The sequence below is a fragment of the Candoia aspera genome, chromosome 13 (assembly GCF_035149785.1).
Source record: "Candoia aspera isolate rCanAsp1 chromosome 13, rCanAsp1.hap2, whole genome shotgun sequence".
Classification (NCBI taxonomy): Eukaryota; Metazoa; Chordata; class Lepidosauria; order Squamata; family Boidae; genus Candoia; species Candoia aspera.
In genome coordinates, this window is record NC_086165.1 from 3,734,574 (window position 1) to 3,755,954 (window position 21,381).

Genomic DNA, 21,381 nt, shown 5'->3' on the forward strand with positions numbered 1-21,381 from the left:
TGTGTGTGTGTGTGTGTGTGTGGCCCAAGCTTGCCATACAGAAGCTGACCTAATTGGAGGTAAGGGCACTCAGCCAGATTCTGAATGATTGTTTGGCATGCTCAGAAAAATATCAGGCTTATGTCTTTAAAAGTATACAAGCTGGTATTTAAGAAAAAGGTGTAGAAGGATTTGGAAGTGGTTCCAAATGGATTAAACGTCAACAGAGAGAAGAAACAGCATTCTGATTGAAAGGCAAACAGGACATTTCTCCTGGATTCTCATCATGCGTAGTGCGCATGTGGGCTAGCACACTGAAGTTTATAGGAGTTGCTGCTTTCACACTGGATGAACACCAGACATTCAGTGCACCCCCCTGCTAGCGGTCCACTCTGGCCTTATTAAAATCCTTTCAACTGATGAGCAAAACGGGGAGAAAATGGGGGGGAATTTCTCATCTCACTGGCCTTTCAATGTCTTGGAATCTTGAAGCCCTTTGACCGGCACTCAAATGACCTTTAAAAACATTAACGTCCTCAGCCAGTTTACACATCTTTTCCACGCTTCGTTAGAGTAACCTCACGGGGCATGCCTCAATTGGCCAGCTGTGCCACTGTTGTGAACACAAAACAAGGGGAAGCCACCGACCCAAAGGTATTCTGCAAATCAACTGCCACGTCATGAGCATTGCTGTGGACCACTATTTAGATACAGCTGCGCCAGCGTGATGGAAACGGCCACCTGCCAGGAAAATGCTCGTAACTAATGCTGCCTGTTTAAGTTTGGAACAACTAAGTAAGGAACGCTGGAGAATCACTCAGCCAGATAGGGAGGTGGAGTATCCAGCGGAAGCTGCAGGACCTTGGATAGCTCCAAGCAGTGTTTCTCAACCTTGGCGACTTTAAGATGGGTGGACTTCAACTCCCAGAATTCCCCAGCCAGCAAGGCTGGCTGGGGAATTCTGGGAGTTGAAGTCCACCCATCTTAAAGTCGCCAAGGTTGAGAAACACTGGCTCCAAGGAGACTTCGCGGACCTATTTCTTGGACGGTGCTACCTTTCTGTGGTTTTCCTTCCTTTATGAAAAGTGGATGGTCTTGGCTGGGTTGGACGTCTGACCTGGAGCCTAGCACTCCATCTACAAATTGCCCACCTTCTGGGTCCCCTGCTTTGGATGGGAGGGCAAAAAACAGTCTGTTGGGGTGGGTGGCCACAGCAATGTCAACGAAATAAATAAATAAGCGAGCCAGGACAGAGGCCAGGAGCAGCACTTCAACCGTTCTTCCTCTGATTTATGGGACCCTACTTTGTCTAACAACCCTGTGGGCAAAATTACATCATAGTGCAATGTTGGAGGTTGTACCTAAATACGCATGTTGAAAGCAAAAGGCCAAATACAGACTGAGCCCTAATTACTAAAACTCAGTAGTTTTAAATACTGCCATCACCTTCCTGGAGTTCTACCATGGGGAAATCAGTGGGATATAAGCTTTTAAAATAAGCTTTCTTTTTCAAAGCTTTGGGGGCCGCTCTACTGATGGTCAGGGAAACCACCCAAAGTTTTGGCTGGAAAGCACTGTTACTGGTTCAAGGCAAGAAGTGATAATGATGGGTTACTGTTGTAAGTACTGTTACAGAGTTGCGCTCTGAGTGAGATGGGCAGTGATGACATTTGAAATATAAACACATTTGAAAATATAAATGAAAATATAATTAGGCCAGGGAAAGTGAATGCTTGTTAGTGAAGCCAGCTGAAAATGGAATCTACATTTGGGAAGCTAAACTTTCAGCGGCTGCTCCACCAAGCTCTCTCTCTGGCGCTTCTAGCTGACTATTCCTGGAGACAGAACAAGAGACTAAACGGAACCAGTCAAGCGAAAACAAGCCCTCAGACCCCTCTTCTGGGTCAGACAAACAGCTGAATTCCACAAATACTACTGAATATATGTAGCTGAAGGACCCCTGCACTGGAAACACAAAGGTTAATCATCATCTTGTGTGAGAAAGAACACCCACAATGGGAACACCTATTGCAACATATAAAATAAAATAAAATAAAATAAAAAAACAAAATAAAAAAACAAAACAAAACAAAACAATGAGGACATTGTTGTTGTTTATTCATTTAGTCGCTTCCGACTCTTCGTGTCTTCATGGACCAGCCCACGCCAGAGCTTCCTGTCGGTCATCACCACCCCCAGCTCCCCCAGGGACGAGTCCGTCACCTCTAGAATATCATCCATCCACCTTGCCCTTGGTCGGCCCCTCTTCCTTCTTCTCCAGGGTGTCCTGTCTTCTCATTATGTGGCCAAAGTACTTCAGTTTTGCCTTTAGTATCATTCCCTCCAGTGAGCAGTCTGGCTTTACTTCCTGGAGGATGGCCTGGTTTGATCTTCCTGCAGTCCAAGGTGCTCTCAGGATTTTCCTCCAGCACCACAGTTCAAAAGCATTGATCTTCCTTCGCTCAGCATTACAAAACATATAAGCCTAAGCTTCTGTTACACCTCAGCTTAAACTCATCCACTATACAAAGGGTTCAGATGCTATCTCCAACCTACCCTAAATTTGGTTCAAACAGCATGAAACAGTAGCATAACGAGAGGGCTGTTAAACCCTTGGGCTCATTCCAGCTCAATGACAAACCTACGAACAGAAACACTTGCTCTGAAGCCAAGAATGTCCAAACGAAGGGAGGTAAAACGTTAAGTATAAAACATTAAGTATCCTAAAGCTGCTCTCTGAATGCAAAACGGTGGCCCAAGTTTATTTAATACTGTAAATAGGCAGGCTGGAAAGATTAATTCATAATTGCTAGAGACTGGAGGTCCATTTTAAAAAGGCTGTAAAGTGTAGTATCCCAAGCTGATACAAAATAATCCTGTTGATTTTCCCACAACAGTTCAGATGACACTTGTCATCTACAGAAAAACTCAGCCCAGAAAAGTCATTCAAACTCCCGGAAGAAAGCTGGGACGGTACATCAACAAAATTAAATCTAGCTGAAAAGATTCCAAAGTCAGGAATATCCAGCAGGGAATATCCCCATGTGTTTGGGAAACATCTTCCCACCAAATTTCTTTAAAATCAGGATCAAGTCTGCAAATATATTTATGTGGCTGGTAAAACTATCTTAGTTTTTGAACTCTGAGGGGAATCTGTGCTGGTGTTTTGCACACCCCAAAGGTACACATCTGAACAGTGAGATCTGACTACGTACTTGGCACGTACCGTCGGTGAAGACAGCCCCGATCCTTGTGGCTGACCAAGGGTGATCAGGAAGGACAACCACATCGGTACACAAGTAGCCCTGATAGTTTAATGGACATACTGCACTACAGTCAGGTTTACAACATCTGTATAGAAATCAACACATGAAGTGGTGGGAAGAAGAGGAGGAAGATGAAGAAAAAGAAGAAAGAAGGGGGAAGGGGAAGAGGAAGGGAGAGGGGAGGAAGAGCAGGAGGAGGAGGATCACATTACAGAATACGAAAGCCATCTTAAAATCGGAAGGAACACCTTTTCCTCTTGGCACAGGCCAGGACTGGACCTTGGATCTTAGATGTCAGACACCAGGATTATGGGAAAGAGGGAGGAAAAGGGAGAAAAGCGACACTGGGAAGCCCCGGTACAGGGAGGTTTGGGGTCACGATGCCGTGGAAGGCGACGCTGTCCCCACACACGCAGGGGCCACAAGGGTTCTGCCAGGACTCTTCTGCCCTGCTCAAGAAGTGTCTCGGGCCGTGGCAGAGGCCGCCTCCCAATGCGTCCCTGTTTTGAAGGCCCACCTGGGAGTGGAGGGACAGAAGTGCTCGAGATGCTCGTGGCGGGGGGGGGGGGAGGAGCGCGGGGAAGCACGCGAGCCGGACTGAACGGGACGCAGTGGCCCTGCTGGGCCCCCCTTCCCAACCCTGCTGATTAACTGGGTGCAGGAAGGAGCGCCGGGGAAAGTTAGCTTATTGCTGACATACTCAAGACTTCGCTTATTGGGTTCTGGCTTGGAGGAGCTGTCCCCCTGTCCCACTTGGGCATCTCTCCCCCCGCCCTACTGACTCTGACCCCCTCCTTCCAGCTGTGGGAGAGAATTCTTCTCCTTTCCGTCCTGTTGCCTTGGACCGTCACAATACTGTTCTGAGAGACCGCTGGACCAAGCAAATTTAACTGAGCAGGTTGGGGGGGGAGCGGACTCCAGCACCCCGCGGGCCGTTCCCCCCCCCCAGCTGGCTTGGCTTTGTTGATTCGTGTAGGCGAGCGCACGTCTCCTTGGACAGCGCAGGGCCACCGACTTCATCGCTGCTCACAAGCTCTGTGGCAGTTTTGTTGAACCCGCTCCCTGTTTCTCTGCCTGCCTTCCCCAATACTTCCCTGACTCCAAAAACTGGCTTGGAAATCATCCCAAAGCTGGAACCCGCCCTTCATCCCACCCTCTTACAATATTTACGGACCTGTCTCCACCCAGATGTGCAGAGTAACGCAGCTCTGCTTAAACACTGGTTTGGTATTTATGGTATTTCCCCCCCCCCCAATACTGCAGAGAAATTCGCACAAAAAGTGCATTCCTCCTCAACTGGGGAGCCCAGCCACACTTTCCAAAAGTGCCGACTGGCTGAGCTGGAAGACCAGGTGGATACAAAGCCACCCACTGAAAACCCGAAGTGAGAATGAGAGAGATTTAAAAAGTATATATCTCTCTATCTCTATGTATCTACAGTATGTTCATATATCAAACAGGCTGCTTGAAATAGTCAGTGTTAAGCTGCAACACATGTGGGTCCTCACACCTCTCATTCTCTCACAGATGCACAAGTTGCCTTTCCATCTTTCCACGGTGAAGCACCCAACAGATCAGGTAGATCCCTTGGCAAGTAGATCAAGTAGATCCCCTGGCAAGAGCTGGTAGCAATGTCTCAGAACAGAGCAAAGGGCCCAGGCAACCCCCCCTCTTTCCCTGGAAGAACCCAAACAGATTCTTCCTCCTACTGTTCATTTTTGGGGTTTTTTTGGGGGGGGGGCGTTGTTTGTTTTTACAAAAAGGAGAAATAACCTTCACACAGAGCATTAGAATGACAACTGCCTTTGGTAGAAAGTGTAATAAAATGACTTTGCCACCCTTGCCTGTAAGTACTAAACCCTGAAACCATCTGGTACTCAAAAGGCTAGTGAGAGTGTACTAGCACATTAAGCACGCTTATTCTTTAATTAAAAAAAAAAACCCAAAATTGACAAATATGTACATTTATTTACAAAAAAAGGAGGGGGTGGAGAACCGGTTTAAAATTGGCTGTGGCTGCTATTGTAAAAGCGTGCATGTGTGTCTGAGAAGATAGGCTGTGTGGGTGAGAGAGACAGACAGAAGAGGGGGTGTGTGTGGAAAGCTGGTGCATGGCACTAAGAGGCTAGTAAACAAGCAGGTACAAAACATAATAATAATAGTAATAATAATAATAAAACCCAAATAAAATGATAGTTCCACTGGCACTAGAAAGAACAGACTGATCTTAATTGGTTTAGGTAAGTCAGGAGTCCTGGTCAAGGGAACACAACTGGCGAAGGGGACAGGAAAGCTGAAACGGCAGATCCGGAAGCCGGCGGGTCTGGCCTCTGGTCTGCGGAACCCAGGAAGCTGACCAGAGTTCGCAAAAAGTCTGCCGTCAAGTCCCGTGGAGACTAGTGGCACAGCACTTCCGGCATTCCTTACAATATTCTAGCCTTAAAACTTGTGTCTTTCGGGAGGAGGGGCAATGGGGGAGATGGGGGAATTCCACGCACCACATCTTGCCGAGCTACGAGCTACTCGAAGGATCCTCGCCGCTGCTGCTGCTGCTGGTGGGTAGAGGCGAAGTGGGTCCCCCGAGGGCTGCTTGCACACCCCACATGCCTTGGCGCAGGCGCGGCGGCCTCAGCTCCTCGGCAGCCGGACCGGCTTCAGTTCCACGAGACCGATGTGAAAACCGCCCTGCCGGGGGCAGCAGGATGTCTCGGATCCGAGCGAGTCGGGAGGTGGCGCGCAAGGAGGGGGAAGCGGGGAGAGGAAGGCAGCTTCCCTATTTTTGACGATGTGCCCCCGCACGGGTGCTCCTCCCCTCCCCAAAACCAAACGCACTTCTGTTCCCCTCTTCCCCCACCGGAGTTTAGGGCGTCTTACATATTGTGCCGTACTTCACGCGGTACTTGTTGATGCTCACAAAGTGCAAGTCCTCCACCTCGCAGGTCGTGGTGCACGGCAGGAGGCCCTCCAAAGCCTCCCCCATCAGCCACTGGCTGGTCTCAGCTGCCATTTCGCGGGTCACGTGCTCCTTGGTCCACCGATCCACCCAGGCCTGGAAACGCTGGTGCAGCCGCTTGCTCACTCGTTCATGGGACTGCAGGCGAGGGAGGGAGGGAGGGAAGGAGAGAGAGAGAAGGTTCACGTTGCCATCAAAGCACGTAAGAAAACAGGCGGAGCTCAGACTGCACGCTCGCGGCTGCCATCTTGGGGTCAGGGTTAGGCTCATGGCTGCCATCTTTGGAAAATGCCCCGTGGGCACCCCTGTTCCTAACGTTCCCACCCTGTGATCCCCAGGGCAGAAATCGATTTTTCGGATTATGTTGTTGATGAAGATAGCCCTAGAGGACCAGCATGCTCATCTGTGAGTGGCGCAAATTGTTGAAAAACGTGGCATTTGGAGGCAACGTTGATGTTTTCTTTGTGGAAGTAGATTAGGGATGGTCCATTAACAAAGGCAAAGATCCAGCTGGGGGGTGGGAGGTGGCACAAAGCAGGAGCAGCTGTAAGGGGCCTGAGGTCCAGGAAAAAAGACAGCTTGCAAAATCAGAGAGGAACTGACAGTTGCTAAAAATGGGCCCAAGGTGTGGAACTGTAGGATACCAGAGTCCATCCCCTTAATTAGGGCAGGAATTCAACCCAGAGCACCCCCAACAGAAATGGGGCCTGCCGTTTCTCTGGGTTACTGGTTCTGCTGTCAGTAGACATTTCTCCTAACAGATGCTGCCTTCCTAGAACTTAGACCCATCATTCTCTCTCCTGCACCCTGGGATGATACAGAACATCTGGCTGCCTGGAGATAAACTTCCAGATGGCCACAAACCACTAGGATATTATCCACATGCAGCAGAGACGGGGAACCTGAGGTTCTAGGGCTGTGCATACCCCCGAACCCCCATTTTCAGTAGCCATCTTTGCTCACTCCCTTGACATGGGCGGCACAATGTCTTGGATGAGAATTGCCCAGAGTTCAGTTTAAGATGGGCGGCCGTATTAATGTTTTCAATCAATCAATCTTGCATTTTAAGACAGGAAACACTGGGCAGGGGTTGAATGAGGCACAAAACAGGCACAATGTGATTTTAAAATCCAAGAAAAAAACGAAAAAGGTATCCCAAAAAGAGTTGGGGGACGGGCGAAGAGCAAGGGGAGACAAGCACACATCCCTGCCCCGCTCTTGTGTGTAACTGGGCCCCATCCACTGGGGTCCTTCCCCACCTCCTGCCCCCCAACCACCGGACGCACAGCTTCCCTTCGTGGGACAAGGCCCACCGGCTTCCCTTCCGGGCTGACCTGATGGGCGCGCAGCAGGGCAGTCCTCCTGTACATGTAATCTTCTGACTTGATCACGTAGACCATCTTGTAGGAATTCAGCTTGAATTTGCACTCCAGCTTGTCCAAGCTCTCCACGTTCTCCAGGGGCTTCTTGCCAAGCACCTCTTTGCCATCCTTCTCCTGCTGCTCCCGGCCCCGCTGGCACTTTCGGATCCGTCGCAGGTTCCTGAGAAGCAGAGAGCCCCTGCGGGAATTAGCGTCTGCCTGAAAATCCATCCCGTGGCTTCTGCCGGACGTCGTCAAGAGCAGAAGGCTTGATTCGCGGAAGATGGCGGCTTCGGGAAATGTGGACGCTGTGGCTAGTAGCGTGTGGCTGCCACGCTGAGCCCCTGAGCTAGCCATTTCCCCCCAGCCCCCCAACAGAGCAGGGACTGTCTCTAGAGGCAACGCGTGCCTCAAAATAGCCCACTGGTTCTTTCAACAAGGGGGAAGCACAGGCCCCGTTCTCTCACCTGGGCAGAAACACGGGCTTCTGGGCCAGCTGCTCCCGCAATTCAGGCGACGTGGAGTCGGAGTTGACATACCGGTCCACGTAGTCAGTCCAGCGCTGAAAGGGAACCGAGAGAGGATGAGTCAACTCCTTTTAAAGGACAAAAGGCACTTCCACTTCAGCAGCGAGCCTCAACACACGTATGCCGTCCCTGCGAATGTATTTCCAAGGTGCTACCAGCAGCAGCACGGTCTGTCTTTGTGAAAGGGGAGAGAGAAGAAGGCAGTCTGCTCGTGAAGATTAAAGAGCCGCAGCGAGGAGCGTACTTTTGGGCTTTAAAGTGGAGGTAGGAGACCTCTCATGCGTCTCAGCACCCAGGCCCTTCAGAGTGGTGGTGCTTTGCCCTAAGAATCTGAAGCATTTCCCTCAGCTCTAGAAATATAATATTCTCTTTCACACACAGACCACGCTGCTAAGCCCTAAATACTTAAGCCGCACTTTGCAGAGCCTAAGCAGTAGCGTGCAGGTCTGTTTGGATGAAATCTTCACACCGTTTCCTGACAGTAGTACGTGACGTGCGAGCTTATACCAAACACTTTCACGGAAACTTCTACAGCCTGGTATCTGGAGTGCAGTGTTCTGTATGGCTAAAGGTTTCAGCTTCAATACTGGAACACTGGCTTTCTAGCAGACACAAAAAACAGGCCATCAGATTGAAACCTAAATCGAAGAGACACCATGGGAATTCAGGAGCTGTGCATACGAATGCTAAGATACGGAAGGAAACATCTGTTCAAACCTGAAGCATTTCATTTCCTTTAGCACAATCCAGGGCTGTTTCTGCTGTTGTCGGCCCTTCGAGGTGGTCCAGACAAGAAGCACCAACTAGGAGTATTAACACTACCTTTACTGCAAGGTTACATACATACTTTTATTTTACTTCATTTTTCAAATTTCTATCACCGCCCATCTCCCCCCAAAAGGGGGACTCTGGGCAGTTTACAGTAAAATTGGCAGTTAAAACTATAAAAGATATAAATTACAATGTAAACCACCAATATAAATAGAGAACAAAACAGATATAAAATCCAAGTGGCGAAAGATCTCATTCACTGGGGAGGGCTCTACGGCGCCAGCCACCCCCAGGAGGAACTATTGCCCTTAACATGAACAAAACCTTGCAAGACTGAAAGTATTTCTCCCCTCCTCTCCTTTTACTCTCCAGAAAACAAGGGAGAGTCCCTTCTGAAATACTTCCCACGCCCTCTCTCCTGGGGGCTGATACACACACACACACATCAAATTTCTGTCACCGCCCATCTCCCCCGAAAGATACCTTTTGCATGATGGTTGACCAGGCTACGTCCCTTCCTCCTGCCTCCCGAGGTCATTCCCACAGACCGTTGCACCTGCGCTAGGCCCTTCATTTTAAAATTGTGCGACTGGTAACAAAAAGGCTGTGAAACTGCTAACCGAGCATGGCCCACCCTTACCTCTGCCTCAACAGGATCATCAGAGTTTTCCTCTTCGGTATCAAGCAGTTCAATGGTTAACTGAACATGGCCTCTGCTTTGAACAAACACCATCTGCAGGACAAAACAGAGACTCAAGGTGCTGGTCAAACAGCCTCCTGGTTTTCTTCTTACCAAGGCCCCCAAAGCCACTGATGTGAGTCCTCACCTGGATTCCGACATGGCATTATTAAAAGATTAGCAAAGGGCTTGGCTTGAAAAGGCAGCCGCAAGTCAAGATTACACAAGCCGCCACAAATCGATCTCTGGCAAGTGGCTTCCATCAAGAGGCAGTTGCAATATTTTGCCCTTAAGGATCCTGGCACAAGTCAGGGCCCACGATAAGAGCAAATAATTGATTGTCTGGCTAAAGCAAGAGAGAGTGGTGGGACGAGCGTTTCTGTGAGAAGCCCAGACTGGCATGGGGAGGGGGCAGGAGTGGGGTTATTTTTAGGGAAGAAGGCCTTAGGCAGAAGATGCCAGGGAAAGTCGCAGCCTCCCCCTTTCAGTGCTGCTGCATCAAAAGCTGGAAGAGCCGCCCGTTTCTCCCAGCTTCTGCCTTGGGAGTCATAAATCATCTGAGAACCCTTTAGCCACAGTTCCACCAGTTAAAAGAAAAACAATAAATCAAAATCACCCCTCATCCCACTTAGTCTCTGCCTTTGATGAAGCATGCCAGTTCCAACTAAGTGCTGGCACCCTTTAGTTGCTCCAAGACAACTCTGATTGCAGTTACATTGCCCAGAAAGCCTATGATCTCTTTATCTATGTAGCCCTGAAGGTGCAGGCTGCACCTCTGGTAGCTCTCATTCAAGGCTTCTGTAGACCGTATCAGACACTTGGAAAATTGTTCAGTAAAGCTAAATGTACTTTGGAAATAAACAGGTAGTCCTCAACTTACAACCAAAGTTACAACAGCACTGGAAAAAGTGACTCATGACTGGTCCTCACACTTACAACCATCGCAGTGTCCCCGTGGTCACATGATCAAAATTCAGGCGCTTGGCAACCGGCATGCATTTACGATGGTTGCAGCGTCCCGGGATCACATGTTTGCCCTTTGCAACCTTCCCAGCCGGCTTCTGACAAGCAAAATCAATGGGGGAAGCTGGATTCGCTTAACGGCCACATGATTGACTTAATGACCATGGCAAAAAGGTTGTAAAATGGGCTATGGTCATGTGATGCCTCACTTAATGACTGCATCGCTTAGTGACCGAAGTTCCAGTCCCAACTGTGGTTGTAAGTCGAGGGCTACCTGTAAATGCATCTTTGCACATTTAGAGGAAAAAGATCAAGCCCCCTCCCTTCCAAAAAGCAATCCTATCCATTTCTTCCTCCTCGAAGGCCATCAGGATCTCCCTTCCTGCCAAGCTCTCCTTGTTACCTTGAAGCAGTTCTCATCCTGCATGAGCTGCTCAGCTTTGCGCTGATACGCCGTTTCTACCAGGGACCGAGATGACTGTGAGGTCAGCAGGCCTCCCGTTGCACCGTTGTGGCTCTCAGACAGGTAGAGTTCCGTCACCTGCACACAGATTTCATCGCTCACTATGTGCTGGAGCTGAGGATGAAGGAAACGAAAGAAAGAACACTAAGGTGTTTTTTGAATCTCAAACACCACCAGGTGCACAGTTCCTTCAGCGTTACAGATGCCACGCCATATGCCAGCAATGCCGGTAGGCAACATGTCTAGGCAAAAATATCCCAAACTGCTGAACTTCTAACCCTTTTCCACATGCCCGTGGCAAATAGGGCATGAAGCTGTACAGACAGTTTCCACGTGCCATGAACGCTGCCTTGCCCTGCCCTGCTGCACCATCCAGGATCCAGTCTTCATCGCAATCTGGTGCAACCCGCCAGTAGCTGCAACTTGCAATTTGCAGAGTTTGGGAGGGCAAACAAGTGCCTTCACCTTATAAATCCTTACAGAGCACTCCTGTCAACAGCGAAGAGCCCTGAGATCTTCTCCCCAAAGGGGCTCTGGCCACATCTGCCTTTGAGGCATGGCCTTTGAAACACTACGGCCCTTTTGCAGACAGAAGGTCTTCACAGGATGGTGAGCTGCCAGCTGGGTTTGCAGTCTCAGACTGTCAGTGGGGTCCTAGTAAATCACATCCATACTATAGAAGCAAGAGTCCGTATCAGTGTTTCTCAACCTTGCAACTCTAAGATGCGTGGACTTCCCCAGCCAGCACAATTTCCAAGCCAGTCCACACATCTTAAAGTTGCTAAGGCTGAGAAACACTGGTCTGTAGCATCTAGAGTAACATCTCCAGCCTCGAAGATGCCATTTTTTGACATTTACTTGTCTTTCCAGGGGCACAACAGCAAAATTTATGAGACAGCTAGGGAACTAACGGCAAACTTCATTTAAAGTGTCCCACCAACCGCCTTTCTCTGACATGAAACACAGACAATACAGCTCCTGTGTCAAACTAGATCATTTCATGAAGATCACGTTTGGAAGAAGTGACTTTTCAATGAAGCAGCCTCTCTTGAAAGAGGATTAAAATATTTACTGCTGTTTACTTCTATCTTGCTTGCAGATTTATTCCCAAAACTCTAAAAGGGGGTGGGGGGTGGGGAGAAGTACCAGCAAAGATTCTTGCACATGCTATAAAGGAAAAAGCATGTTTGAGACATACAGCACCACCACACTATTTGAATCAGGTGAACTTCCTGAACATTGTGGCATGCTGGCTGGGGAATTCTGGAAGTTGAAGTCCACCCATCTTAAAGTGGCGGAGGTTGAGAAACACTGCTTTATAATATATGCCAATGTCCCAGTGACAATCCCTTTTCCTTCACCTTTAAAAAATGTTGACGAGCAATTACCGTCCCAAGGATTTCAGCCATATCCAACTCAGATTTTTTGGCTTTTCCTTCTAAAGGCAATAAACAGCCATCTCTGACGTTTCTTCCCCCCTCTCTCTTTAAACCACCCTACACACACACACTCTGAATCACCTGTCTAACAATACTCTGAATGAGCTTGTCCATGGTGAATGCAATGTAGGCATGGATGGTAAACATCTCACGAAGGGAATCCTCATATTGGGAAGAATCCATGTTGCCATCCAGGAGGTTCCGCACCATGTCCAGAAAAGCTGGATAGTAGTCTTCCACTTCAATGTCCACTGAAATTGGGGGGGGGAGGGAGGGGAGGGGGGAAGAACAAACTCATAATGACTTGCAGGTTTATAAAACAAAAGCAAGCGTCAGCCCTTCAAGGTAGGCAAGGTTTAGAAACAGAAACAGCAGAGAAATTTATCATTTTCTTCCAAAAATGTCCGTTCCAGCCTCCCATTTATCATCCGTTACAATTCCGAAATTTCGCAAGGCCTTCACCTTGGCCAGGCTGGACGCTCTGCCCTCGGCAGTCCTGCTGGGACGTCTCAAGGGTACCCCTATGCACCTTCGGTTATTCCCATGTGGGGATGGCTCAGTAGAAACCCTAAGCCATATGCTGTTCTCACTATAAGGACTCTGGACAGGCCCTTATACATCCGATTTAGAAGGAATTTCCAGGTAGGGAGTGTGACTTCTATTTAATGCTACTTCTCTCGGACAAGGACTGAAAAATATCCTCCCAAGTTGCCCAGCTCTGTGCTACCACCTGCCCGATACACCGCACCATTACGTAGGTTTAGAATTTCTTAAAGTAGTATTTTATTCTGATTTATGTTAGTACTTGTATTCTTAATTATTTTTAGATCTTATACTTATTGTTTTTCTGATGTGTATGTATGCAATACTTTTGATTGTATCTGCCCTTAGGGCTGCAATAAACTTGATGATGATGATGATGATGAGCAGAGATTCCAGAATTGCCCTTGGCTGTTGTAGACAACAGAATGTCAGAGCCTTTCTCCGCCTCATCTGATACCAAACAAAATCAAGCTGAGGTTATTTTGAGTTTCCTTCTCAGAACTGAGCTGCTTTTTCTCCTCTTGTAACAGTTCATTGCTCTCTTCTCCCTTTCCAAGGCTAGATCTCCAATTTTTTTCACAGGGAGGGACGCCTTTAACGAATCTGCTTCTCCTTTTTGTTGACCGGCTGAAACTCGGACGAACAATACCAATCTCAAAAACACGTGCACATTTAAAGAGCTTCCACAACCATGCCCTCCACACAAATGTGGACCAAGGAGAGACGCTGGGGAGGCAAGCATTGAAGGCTGCAAACTCTACTGTAGTGACCTCTAATGAAACTTGGTGGGATTTATTTTAAGAGCCGTGTGCAAGATTAGGCTGCCAGATTTTTAGAAACATCGTGGAATTAATATGAATGCTAGGGGTTACTGCCTGAAAAACCGAGCAAAATCAAATCAGCTTGGGGTTGTATTATAATAGGAAGAAAACCTGATTTAAAAAAAACACACAAAATAATTCAGAAAGCAATTGTTAAACGGCTTTAAGGTATTATTTCAAATAATTGAGCTGCTTATTTCAGTATCATTAGCTGAGAGATCATTCCTATCGCACCTACATTTCTACTTCCCAGAAGCTAGACATGTTAAAACCCTCAAATGGTCACTGCCTCATTCCTTTTCTTCCCTGAATTCTTCACTGATTTAAGGGTTTTAACCTGAGATTACGGCATGCCTTTTAATGATGGAGAGCTGCGAGCAACCGGCAGCTCTGAGCCCCTGACCTCACATCAAGAACACAGGAGCTGATCGAACTGCCAATCTCTCTTGGTTTGGGTCCATCAACCCAAATTTCCCCCTGTACAGCCAGCACTGCTCCTTGGCTGGCGCTCCCATCAATGCCCGTCTCCCCAGTCGAAAAGATGCGCTTACTGGGTTCTTTCAACCGCAGCTGGATGGCAGGACTGTCACTCTTCTCTCGCTTCACCCCCAGCACTTCTCGTTCCCATTCTCTTTCCCGGCTGTCCTCTTCAATCTGCCGCTCCGCCTGGGTGTATATTCGCAGCAGCCGCAGGCACAGGATCTGATGGAGGCGCAGGAAGATGTACCAGTTGTTGTTGACGTAGAACAGGTTGTAGACCTCGTCCATGCTGCGCAGCTTCTGAGCTGTGGTACTGCTGAACAGCAGCTTGGCCTTGGGGGGGCTGCCTCCCACCCCGTTGTGCTTCTTCACCGCCCCAGAGTTTTCGTCCACGTCCATCTCTTCCTCTTCTTCCTCCTCCAGGTCAGAGAGTTCCCCTCGCTGAGCAAAGAGGAGGTCCGGGATGAAATGGTACATGATCTGCTTGATTTTGTACTTGTCCTCTTTCTGGATGCCGGTCTGCCGCTTCACGTGGTGGATAATGAGAGAGGCGGCATCGTCCAGGATCTGCTTGTCCTCGTAGGCCAGAGACAGGTGAGGGCCAGTGTTGTCTTCAGATGTCTGTTCTTGCCTCTAAAAATCAAGAAGCAGAGAGTATAAAATCATTCTCAAGGGTGTTTCCAGCTACAAATTGGTGCTGATGGAGAGGAAGGGCACGTTCTCTACTAGGAAAAGGTTCTTCTGCCTCCCTCAGCTGCCCCCAAGCAAAAGGACAATCTGAATACCTTCCTCCTAGAGCACTTTGATGTTCTTCAACATTCTCACAATCATTATTTTAAAGTTAGTTGAAGGAAAAACTGGTGAATTCAACACCAAATCCTTTAACAAAAGGAGCTACAACAAATTATGAAATCCTTCAACCAAAACCAGTCCCTAGGGTAGGGATGGGCACCAGTGGATCATTGGTAGATCACTGAATGACTTGCGCCCTCTGTAGAGCAGGAAGGAAAAAAGAAAAGCCTATTTAGGTTGCTGCGTTTCCTGAGCTAGTCATTCAATGTATGTTGGAAACTCACGCGCAAGGCTTATAGGGGTGGAGCAGGTAAATCGGTCCTGACAACGATGGACCAGCATCTCAAGAAACTAGATCCCACAAGTCTGAAACATGCCCCCATCAATTCCAGAGGGCCAGAGAGAAATGTTACGGGACAGCAGATCTGCTTAACATTTATGCCATTCCCAAATCTGCAACTGTGCCTTAGAGAAAACAAGAGGCCAGCTCCCTCCGTACATTATCTCTGTGCTGACTTCTCTCAGCGTTTGAATCATGGATCCCTTCACCTGACTGCAGCAAATGGGAATGTGGCAGAAAGAAACCTCTTTCTGGTGAAGAACTGAGGTTGGACACCTGCTTCTGAAGGACAGATTTATCAGCCTAGGGCCAAAAACTTCACCCAGGTTCCTTTTTGAAGCATGAAGAAACGGTGATTTACAGAAGAAGGAAACAGAAACTATTGTTCATTCTCAGACGGAAAGCTCTATTTAATTGACTCTGAACCACAATGGCCTCAAAAGGAGACACTCAAGAGTCCTCCAACAAATTCTGAAGTCCTATGAGAATTCACCACCTCCTCCTCCTCCTCAGCAAGCAGTCAGGGTAAAATATAATTGGGCTCAAAGAGAATGGTGTGAGCAAAGGAAGAGAAAGAAAGATCCACGCACCTCATCGTAAATGGTCTCAATCTCACTGAGGAGACTTTTTGATCTTAAGACCTTGGTGTCGTTCTGCTTAAAGTTGATGCCCTGATGGTCCAGGGATTTCAGATAGTATTTCTCATTTTGTTCCCGCCACACTTTGTTGAATCCCCTCTGGGCTTCTCGCCATTCCTCTTCTTTCATTTTCAACCTAGGCAAGGAAGACAAGCCACAGGGTTTGAGAGAGGACTGTAGCATCCAGTGGTTCTATCTCGTTTCGCTCGACAGATTTGAGCGAAGTCCCGGTGACATACAAGAACGTGCTAACCATCTTCTCGGGTCTCTTTCTTCTGATTGCAGTGAGGTAACTGGATTAGTGCATTTCTACCTAGCCCTTTTCCCCGCCCCTCCATTCCTTCTTCCCTGCAGCAGAATTGCTGTTTCTAGTATAGGTTGAATCCAGGAGGGTTGAACTTGAGAGGAGGGTTCTAATATAATTCTCCCATGTCAGTTGTGAAATTCACAAGCGAGTGGGGGCTCCTGAGATCCACAGAAAAGGGGCAGGGCCCAAGGCCCAGGCCTTACAAACTTGGCACCAATCGGGTGTACGTAAGCATCACAACGTGTCACATTCCCAGCCAGCAAGACTGATGTATCTGAAGCTTCCAGGATGAAGAAGCCAGCCAGCCAGTCGGTGGACCGCCAACACTGGTCTTCTCAGCCACAAAGCAATGGTTTAGATGCACATCTGCTTCTGGAAATTTCAGTTCCTCTGGAATCAGATTGCAACAGGTTGTAAACTGCCCAGAGTCGCTTGCAAGATGGGCGGTGCAGAAATGTGAGAAATAAACAAACCATGGCTGGATGATAAACTACGTTAAGTCAGTGTTTGGCTAGCCGCGATGGCTCCTAGTCTTTCTCAACTTTTTACGGAGTCTACAGCTTTGAATCTGGATGTCCTCAGGACCACCCACCCCTCCATCTACCTACTCAGACCCCAAGAGACTCTTCCGAAGTTCTTTTCCACGCGAGATGTGACAGGTGGCCACAGGTGATGGCAGACCTCAGAATACTTCAGAGCTCGTCTAGTATTGTCCTTGACCTTGAAACCTTTCAGTGTAATTTGTTGAGGTTTTCCTACTAACAGATTAAGGCTGCTATATGTGCCTAATCATTTTGGCCGGGTTAAAAGGTTGTATTAGATTGTCTCCTCTCACGTGCTTCATGCAAATCACCTGGGGGAGGAAACCTGCCCGGACTTGTTCTTACTTCCTCTTTTCTCTCTGCCGGCAATGTAGCCGAGCAAGGCTTGCTCCAAAGGGAGCTAAGTCCTTTAAATATGTTTTGTTTTTGTTTTGTTTTCTGTAAATAAATTATTTTTATAGAAATGCTTGGTGTGTGATTTTTTTGACCTCTCCTAGGCTAAAGGCTTTCCCAGCATCTGCCAACAGGTTATGGGCCCAGTGAGCAATGCAGTAAAACCCAGAGAGATCAGCTCCACACCTCAAGCACAATTTAAAGGCAGGTAGCAAAGACCTGTGAAGATCTTCTTTGGAGCCACCTGGAGATTTTCCAGCAACTGCCGGTCTGCAGGACAAAGAAGCTAGCTGAGGTGACTTGCAAAAGAAGGAAGAAGCCATGGCTACCTCCCAGCCCTCAGCGATGCCTCTGGAGCGCCTATCAGAGACCAACTATTTGAATTGGGCCCTGAAGATGGAAATGTATCTTCGCAGAGAGGATCTTTGGCTGCCAATTGGTGAGCAAAACCCCCAAAATCCCAGTGCTGAATGGCTGAGACAGGATGAGCGGGCTAGAGCCACCATTATCCTGGGAGTTGAGGACAATCAGCTAGTCCACGTGCGAGGCATGCAGTCTGCAAAGCAACTTTGGGACGCTTTGAGAGACTTATATGTAAAGGCAACAGCAGGGAGTAAAGTTACTCTGACGAAAAAGCTGTACAGAGCCTACCTTGCAGAAGGAGATAGCCTTCCTGAGCACCTGCATTATATTCAGCAGCTGTTTGTTGAGTTGCAGGAGAGAGGAATGGAATTTACACCTCTCACAAAATCCTATATCCTTCTGTCCTCACTAAATGCAACGTGGGACACGCTGATTTATACCCTGGAGGCTATGCCTGAAGCAGACCTCACCCCATCGTATGTTACACAGCGCTTACTCGCTGAATGGGAGAAGAGAGGAAAGATCCCCCATCTCTTCTGGAAAGCTGCAAGACCAGAAAATGAGGGAAAAGAAGGGAAAGGAACCTGAGGCCACAGCGCTAGCAAGCCAGCGATGCTTCACTTGTGGTTCAGCTGGACATTTGCAAAGAGACTGTGCCATGAGACCCAAGAATAGAAAGACAGAGAAGAAGAACACAAGGGCAACACAGAAGAAGGCTCTTCAGACAACCCAGATTGCACAGGTTGCTGAGAAGGGTAATTCTGATGTATGGGTGTTAGATTCTGGGGCCAGTTGTCATTTATGTAATTGTAAAAGCTCTTTTGTGTCACTGTCTAAAACTGAAAGACAAAGTGTATCTTTGGCTGATGGGTCTGTGACCAAAATTATGGGACAAGGTGACTTGTATTTATCCTGCTTAGGAGAAACTGTAAAAGGTGTGTTGTATGTGCCAAATTTACAATCAAACCTTTTATCTGTGGCACAATTGGCTGCAACAGGGTATATCATAACATTTAAGAAAAATGGTTGTGAGATACGTAAAAATGGGAAATTGTGTGCTACTGGTATGTTAAAAGACTCCTTATACATTGTGCAAAATGCAAGGAAGCCAAGCTGCAAGGCTGCAGTTGGCAACACACCATATCATGACCAATGTGTACACCTGATGCACAGGAGATTTGGTCATGCTAATTTCAGGTATATAGCACAAATGCCACAGCTGTGTGCTGACCTAAAGATAAAACCCTGTGATAAATACTTAGACTGTGTAGTTTGCAAAGAATGCAAAACACTGAAAGCTCCTGTGAGTAAGCACAGTGACAGAGTTACAACTAGACCTTTGGAAATTGTACACTCTGACATTATTGGTCCTTTTGCTCCAAGTCTTGGACAAGCAAGGTATGCAATGACCATCATTGATGATTTCTCAAGATACACATTTATCTACATCTTAAAACATAAAGATGAGGCATTTGAGAAATTTAAAAGTTTTGTGACATGGGCAAATGGAAAATTCCCTAGGCCTGTATCTGCACTCCAATGAGATAGAGGAGGAGAATACCTTTCTCACAAATTCAGAAGGTTCCTAGTGGAAAAGGGGATAGAACAAATTATTTCTAACCCGTACACCCCTCAGCAAAATGGTGTTGCTGAAAGAAAGGGCAGAACCTTGCAAAATGCGATGGAATGCATGCTAAAAGATTCACATTTATCTTTTAAGTATTGGGGAGAGGCAATATCTACTGCCTGTTATGTACAAAACAGGTTGTATAACTCTGTGATTCAGGACACTCCATTCCATTTGTTTTATGGTGTGAAACCAAAGGTAAGCCATCTTAGAGTGTTTGGTAGCACTGCATGGGTTCACATCCCAAAACAGCAGAGAAGGAAAGGAGGCCCCACAACAAAGAAAGCCATCTTTGTTGGCTATGAACAAAGCCAGAGGAGCTACAGGTTCATAATGGGAGAGAAATTAATAATTAGCAAAAGCGCTTCTTTTGCTGAACAAAACTGGGGGAGATTAAATTCTAGCTCTCCAGTTGAACTGAACACCACAAGAGAACAGCAAGGATTTGCTGATGGTGATCTTTTGCCTGATGAGGACATTAAAACAGAAAAGCAAACTGAAGATCTGTCTGATGAGACAGATGCTTCTCAGGAAAGTGATAGGAGTCAAAATTTAAGCCCTGTATTACCTCGCAGATCTCAGAGGAGTAATAAAGGCGTTCCTCCATCACGTTTTCAGGCTGAAACAGTAAAGGCTTTTCACATATTCACAGAACCTGAGTCTTTAGAACAAGTGAATGCTTTACCACCTGAGATTGCACAAAATTGGCATTCTGCCATGCAACAGGAATTAGCATCCTTGAAAGAAAATAAAACATGGAAACTGGTAAATCTACCTCCCAATGAACGCTGACTGGGTTGTAGGTGGGTTTTCAAACTGAGAAGGGATGCTGATGGCAAAATCCAAAAATATAAAGCAAGGTTGGTTGCAAAAGGGTTCACTCAAAGGAAAGATTTAGACTTTGACAAGACTTTTGCACCAGTTACTAAAGGTGAATCAATTAGATTACTGTTAAAAGTTGCTGCACTCAAGGGAATGTCAGTTAACCACTATGACATTCAAACTGCATTTCTCTATGGTGATTTAGACCACAGATTATACATGCAGCAACCCCCTGGCTATGAAAAAGGGGAGAATCTAGTCTGTGAACTGCAGAAGTCAATCTATGGGTTAAAACAAGCTGCTAGATCCTGGAACCAAAAAGTAGATGAAAAACTGCAGAATTTTGGTTTTGAAAAAGGAAAAGCAGATCCCTGTATATATATGAAGAAGGACAAACAAGGCTGTATGTATCTGTGCATTTATGTTGATGATTTGCTGCTGTTCACATCAACAGAAAAACAAAGGCTTGATTTTGAAGCCTGCATGAAAAGCCATTTCATATTAAAAAGCCTTGGAGTTGTGACCAATTACCTAGGTTTGGAAGTACACAGAGACACGGATGGTAGCTTTCTGTTAAACCAACGTAGTAAAATTCAAAAGCTCCTAGAGGATTTTAATATGCAAGACTGTAAACCTGTCTCTACTCCAATAATAGATTTTCAGAAAGATATAGGAGAAACTCAATTAACTGAGGCAGAGAACTATAGATCTGCAATTGGAAGTTTACTGTACATTGCAAATCATTCTCGCCCAGATATCTCAAATTCTGTGGCCATTTTAAGTAGACAGGTAGAGAAGCCTACATCTACTGGAAAAGCAGCATTGAAGAGGTTAATGAGGTATTTGCAAGGAACAAAGAATTATTGCCTGAAGCTAAATGCCTCTGGAACTGAGAAATTGCAGGCTTTTGCCAATTCTGACTGGGGAGCAGATGTCAGTGACAGAAAATCCACTTCTGGGATTTTAATTCAATTTGCTGGATCTAGCTTAGGCTGGCATTCTAGAAAACAAACACTTGTTGCTCTTTCCACTGCAGAAGCAGAGTTTTATTCTCTAACACAAACCTGTAATGAGGTTACATGGTTTAAACATTTGTTAAAAGACATAGGCATGGAAGTGAACCAGCCTATAACTGTTTATGAGGATAATCAAGCTTGCATTGCTATGGCAAAATCTGAAGCCTGCAGAAATAGAACAAAACATATCGATATTAGATATCAATATATCAAAGATATGATAAGCAAAGGAGAAATAATGTTAAAATATTGTGAATCAAAAGACATGATTGCTGATATTTTAACCAAACCTCTTC

The 21,381-nt window shown here is 46.9% G+C and overlaps 1 protein-coding gene across 1 annotated transcript in view; it reads right to left on the reverse strand.

Moving 5' to 3' along the window:
* Positions 1–5,193: 5,193 nt before the first annotated feature.
* The window catches only part of SIN3A (SIN3 transcription regulator family member A), a 36,241-nt gene continuing 20,053 nt past the window's right edge, over positions 5,194–21,381 (reverse strand). Inside the window, exons 14-21 of the mRNA XM_063314463.1 lie at positions 15,968–16,151; positions 14,317–14,878; positions 12,483–12,652; positions 10,903–11,076; positions 9,498–9,590; positions 8,027–8,121; positions 7,533–7,740; positions 5,194–6,336 (exon numbers count right to left, since the gene is read on the reverse strand). Coding sequence (XP_063170533.1) covers positions 6,106–6,336; positions 7,533–7,740; positions 8,027–8,121; positions 9,498–9,590; positions 10,903–11,076; positions 12,483–12,652; positions 14,317–14,878; positions 15,968–16,151 — 1,717 coding nt within the window. The 3' untranslated portion in view covers positions 5,194–6,105. The remainder of the gene's footprint in view (positions 6,337–7,532; positions 7,741–8,026; positions 8,122–9,497; positions 9,591–10,902; positions 11,077–12,482; positions 12,653–14,316; positions 14,879–15,967; positions 16,152–21,381) is intronic.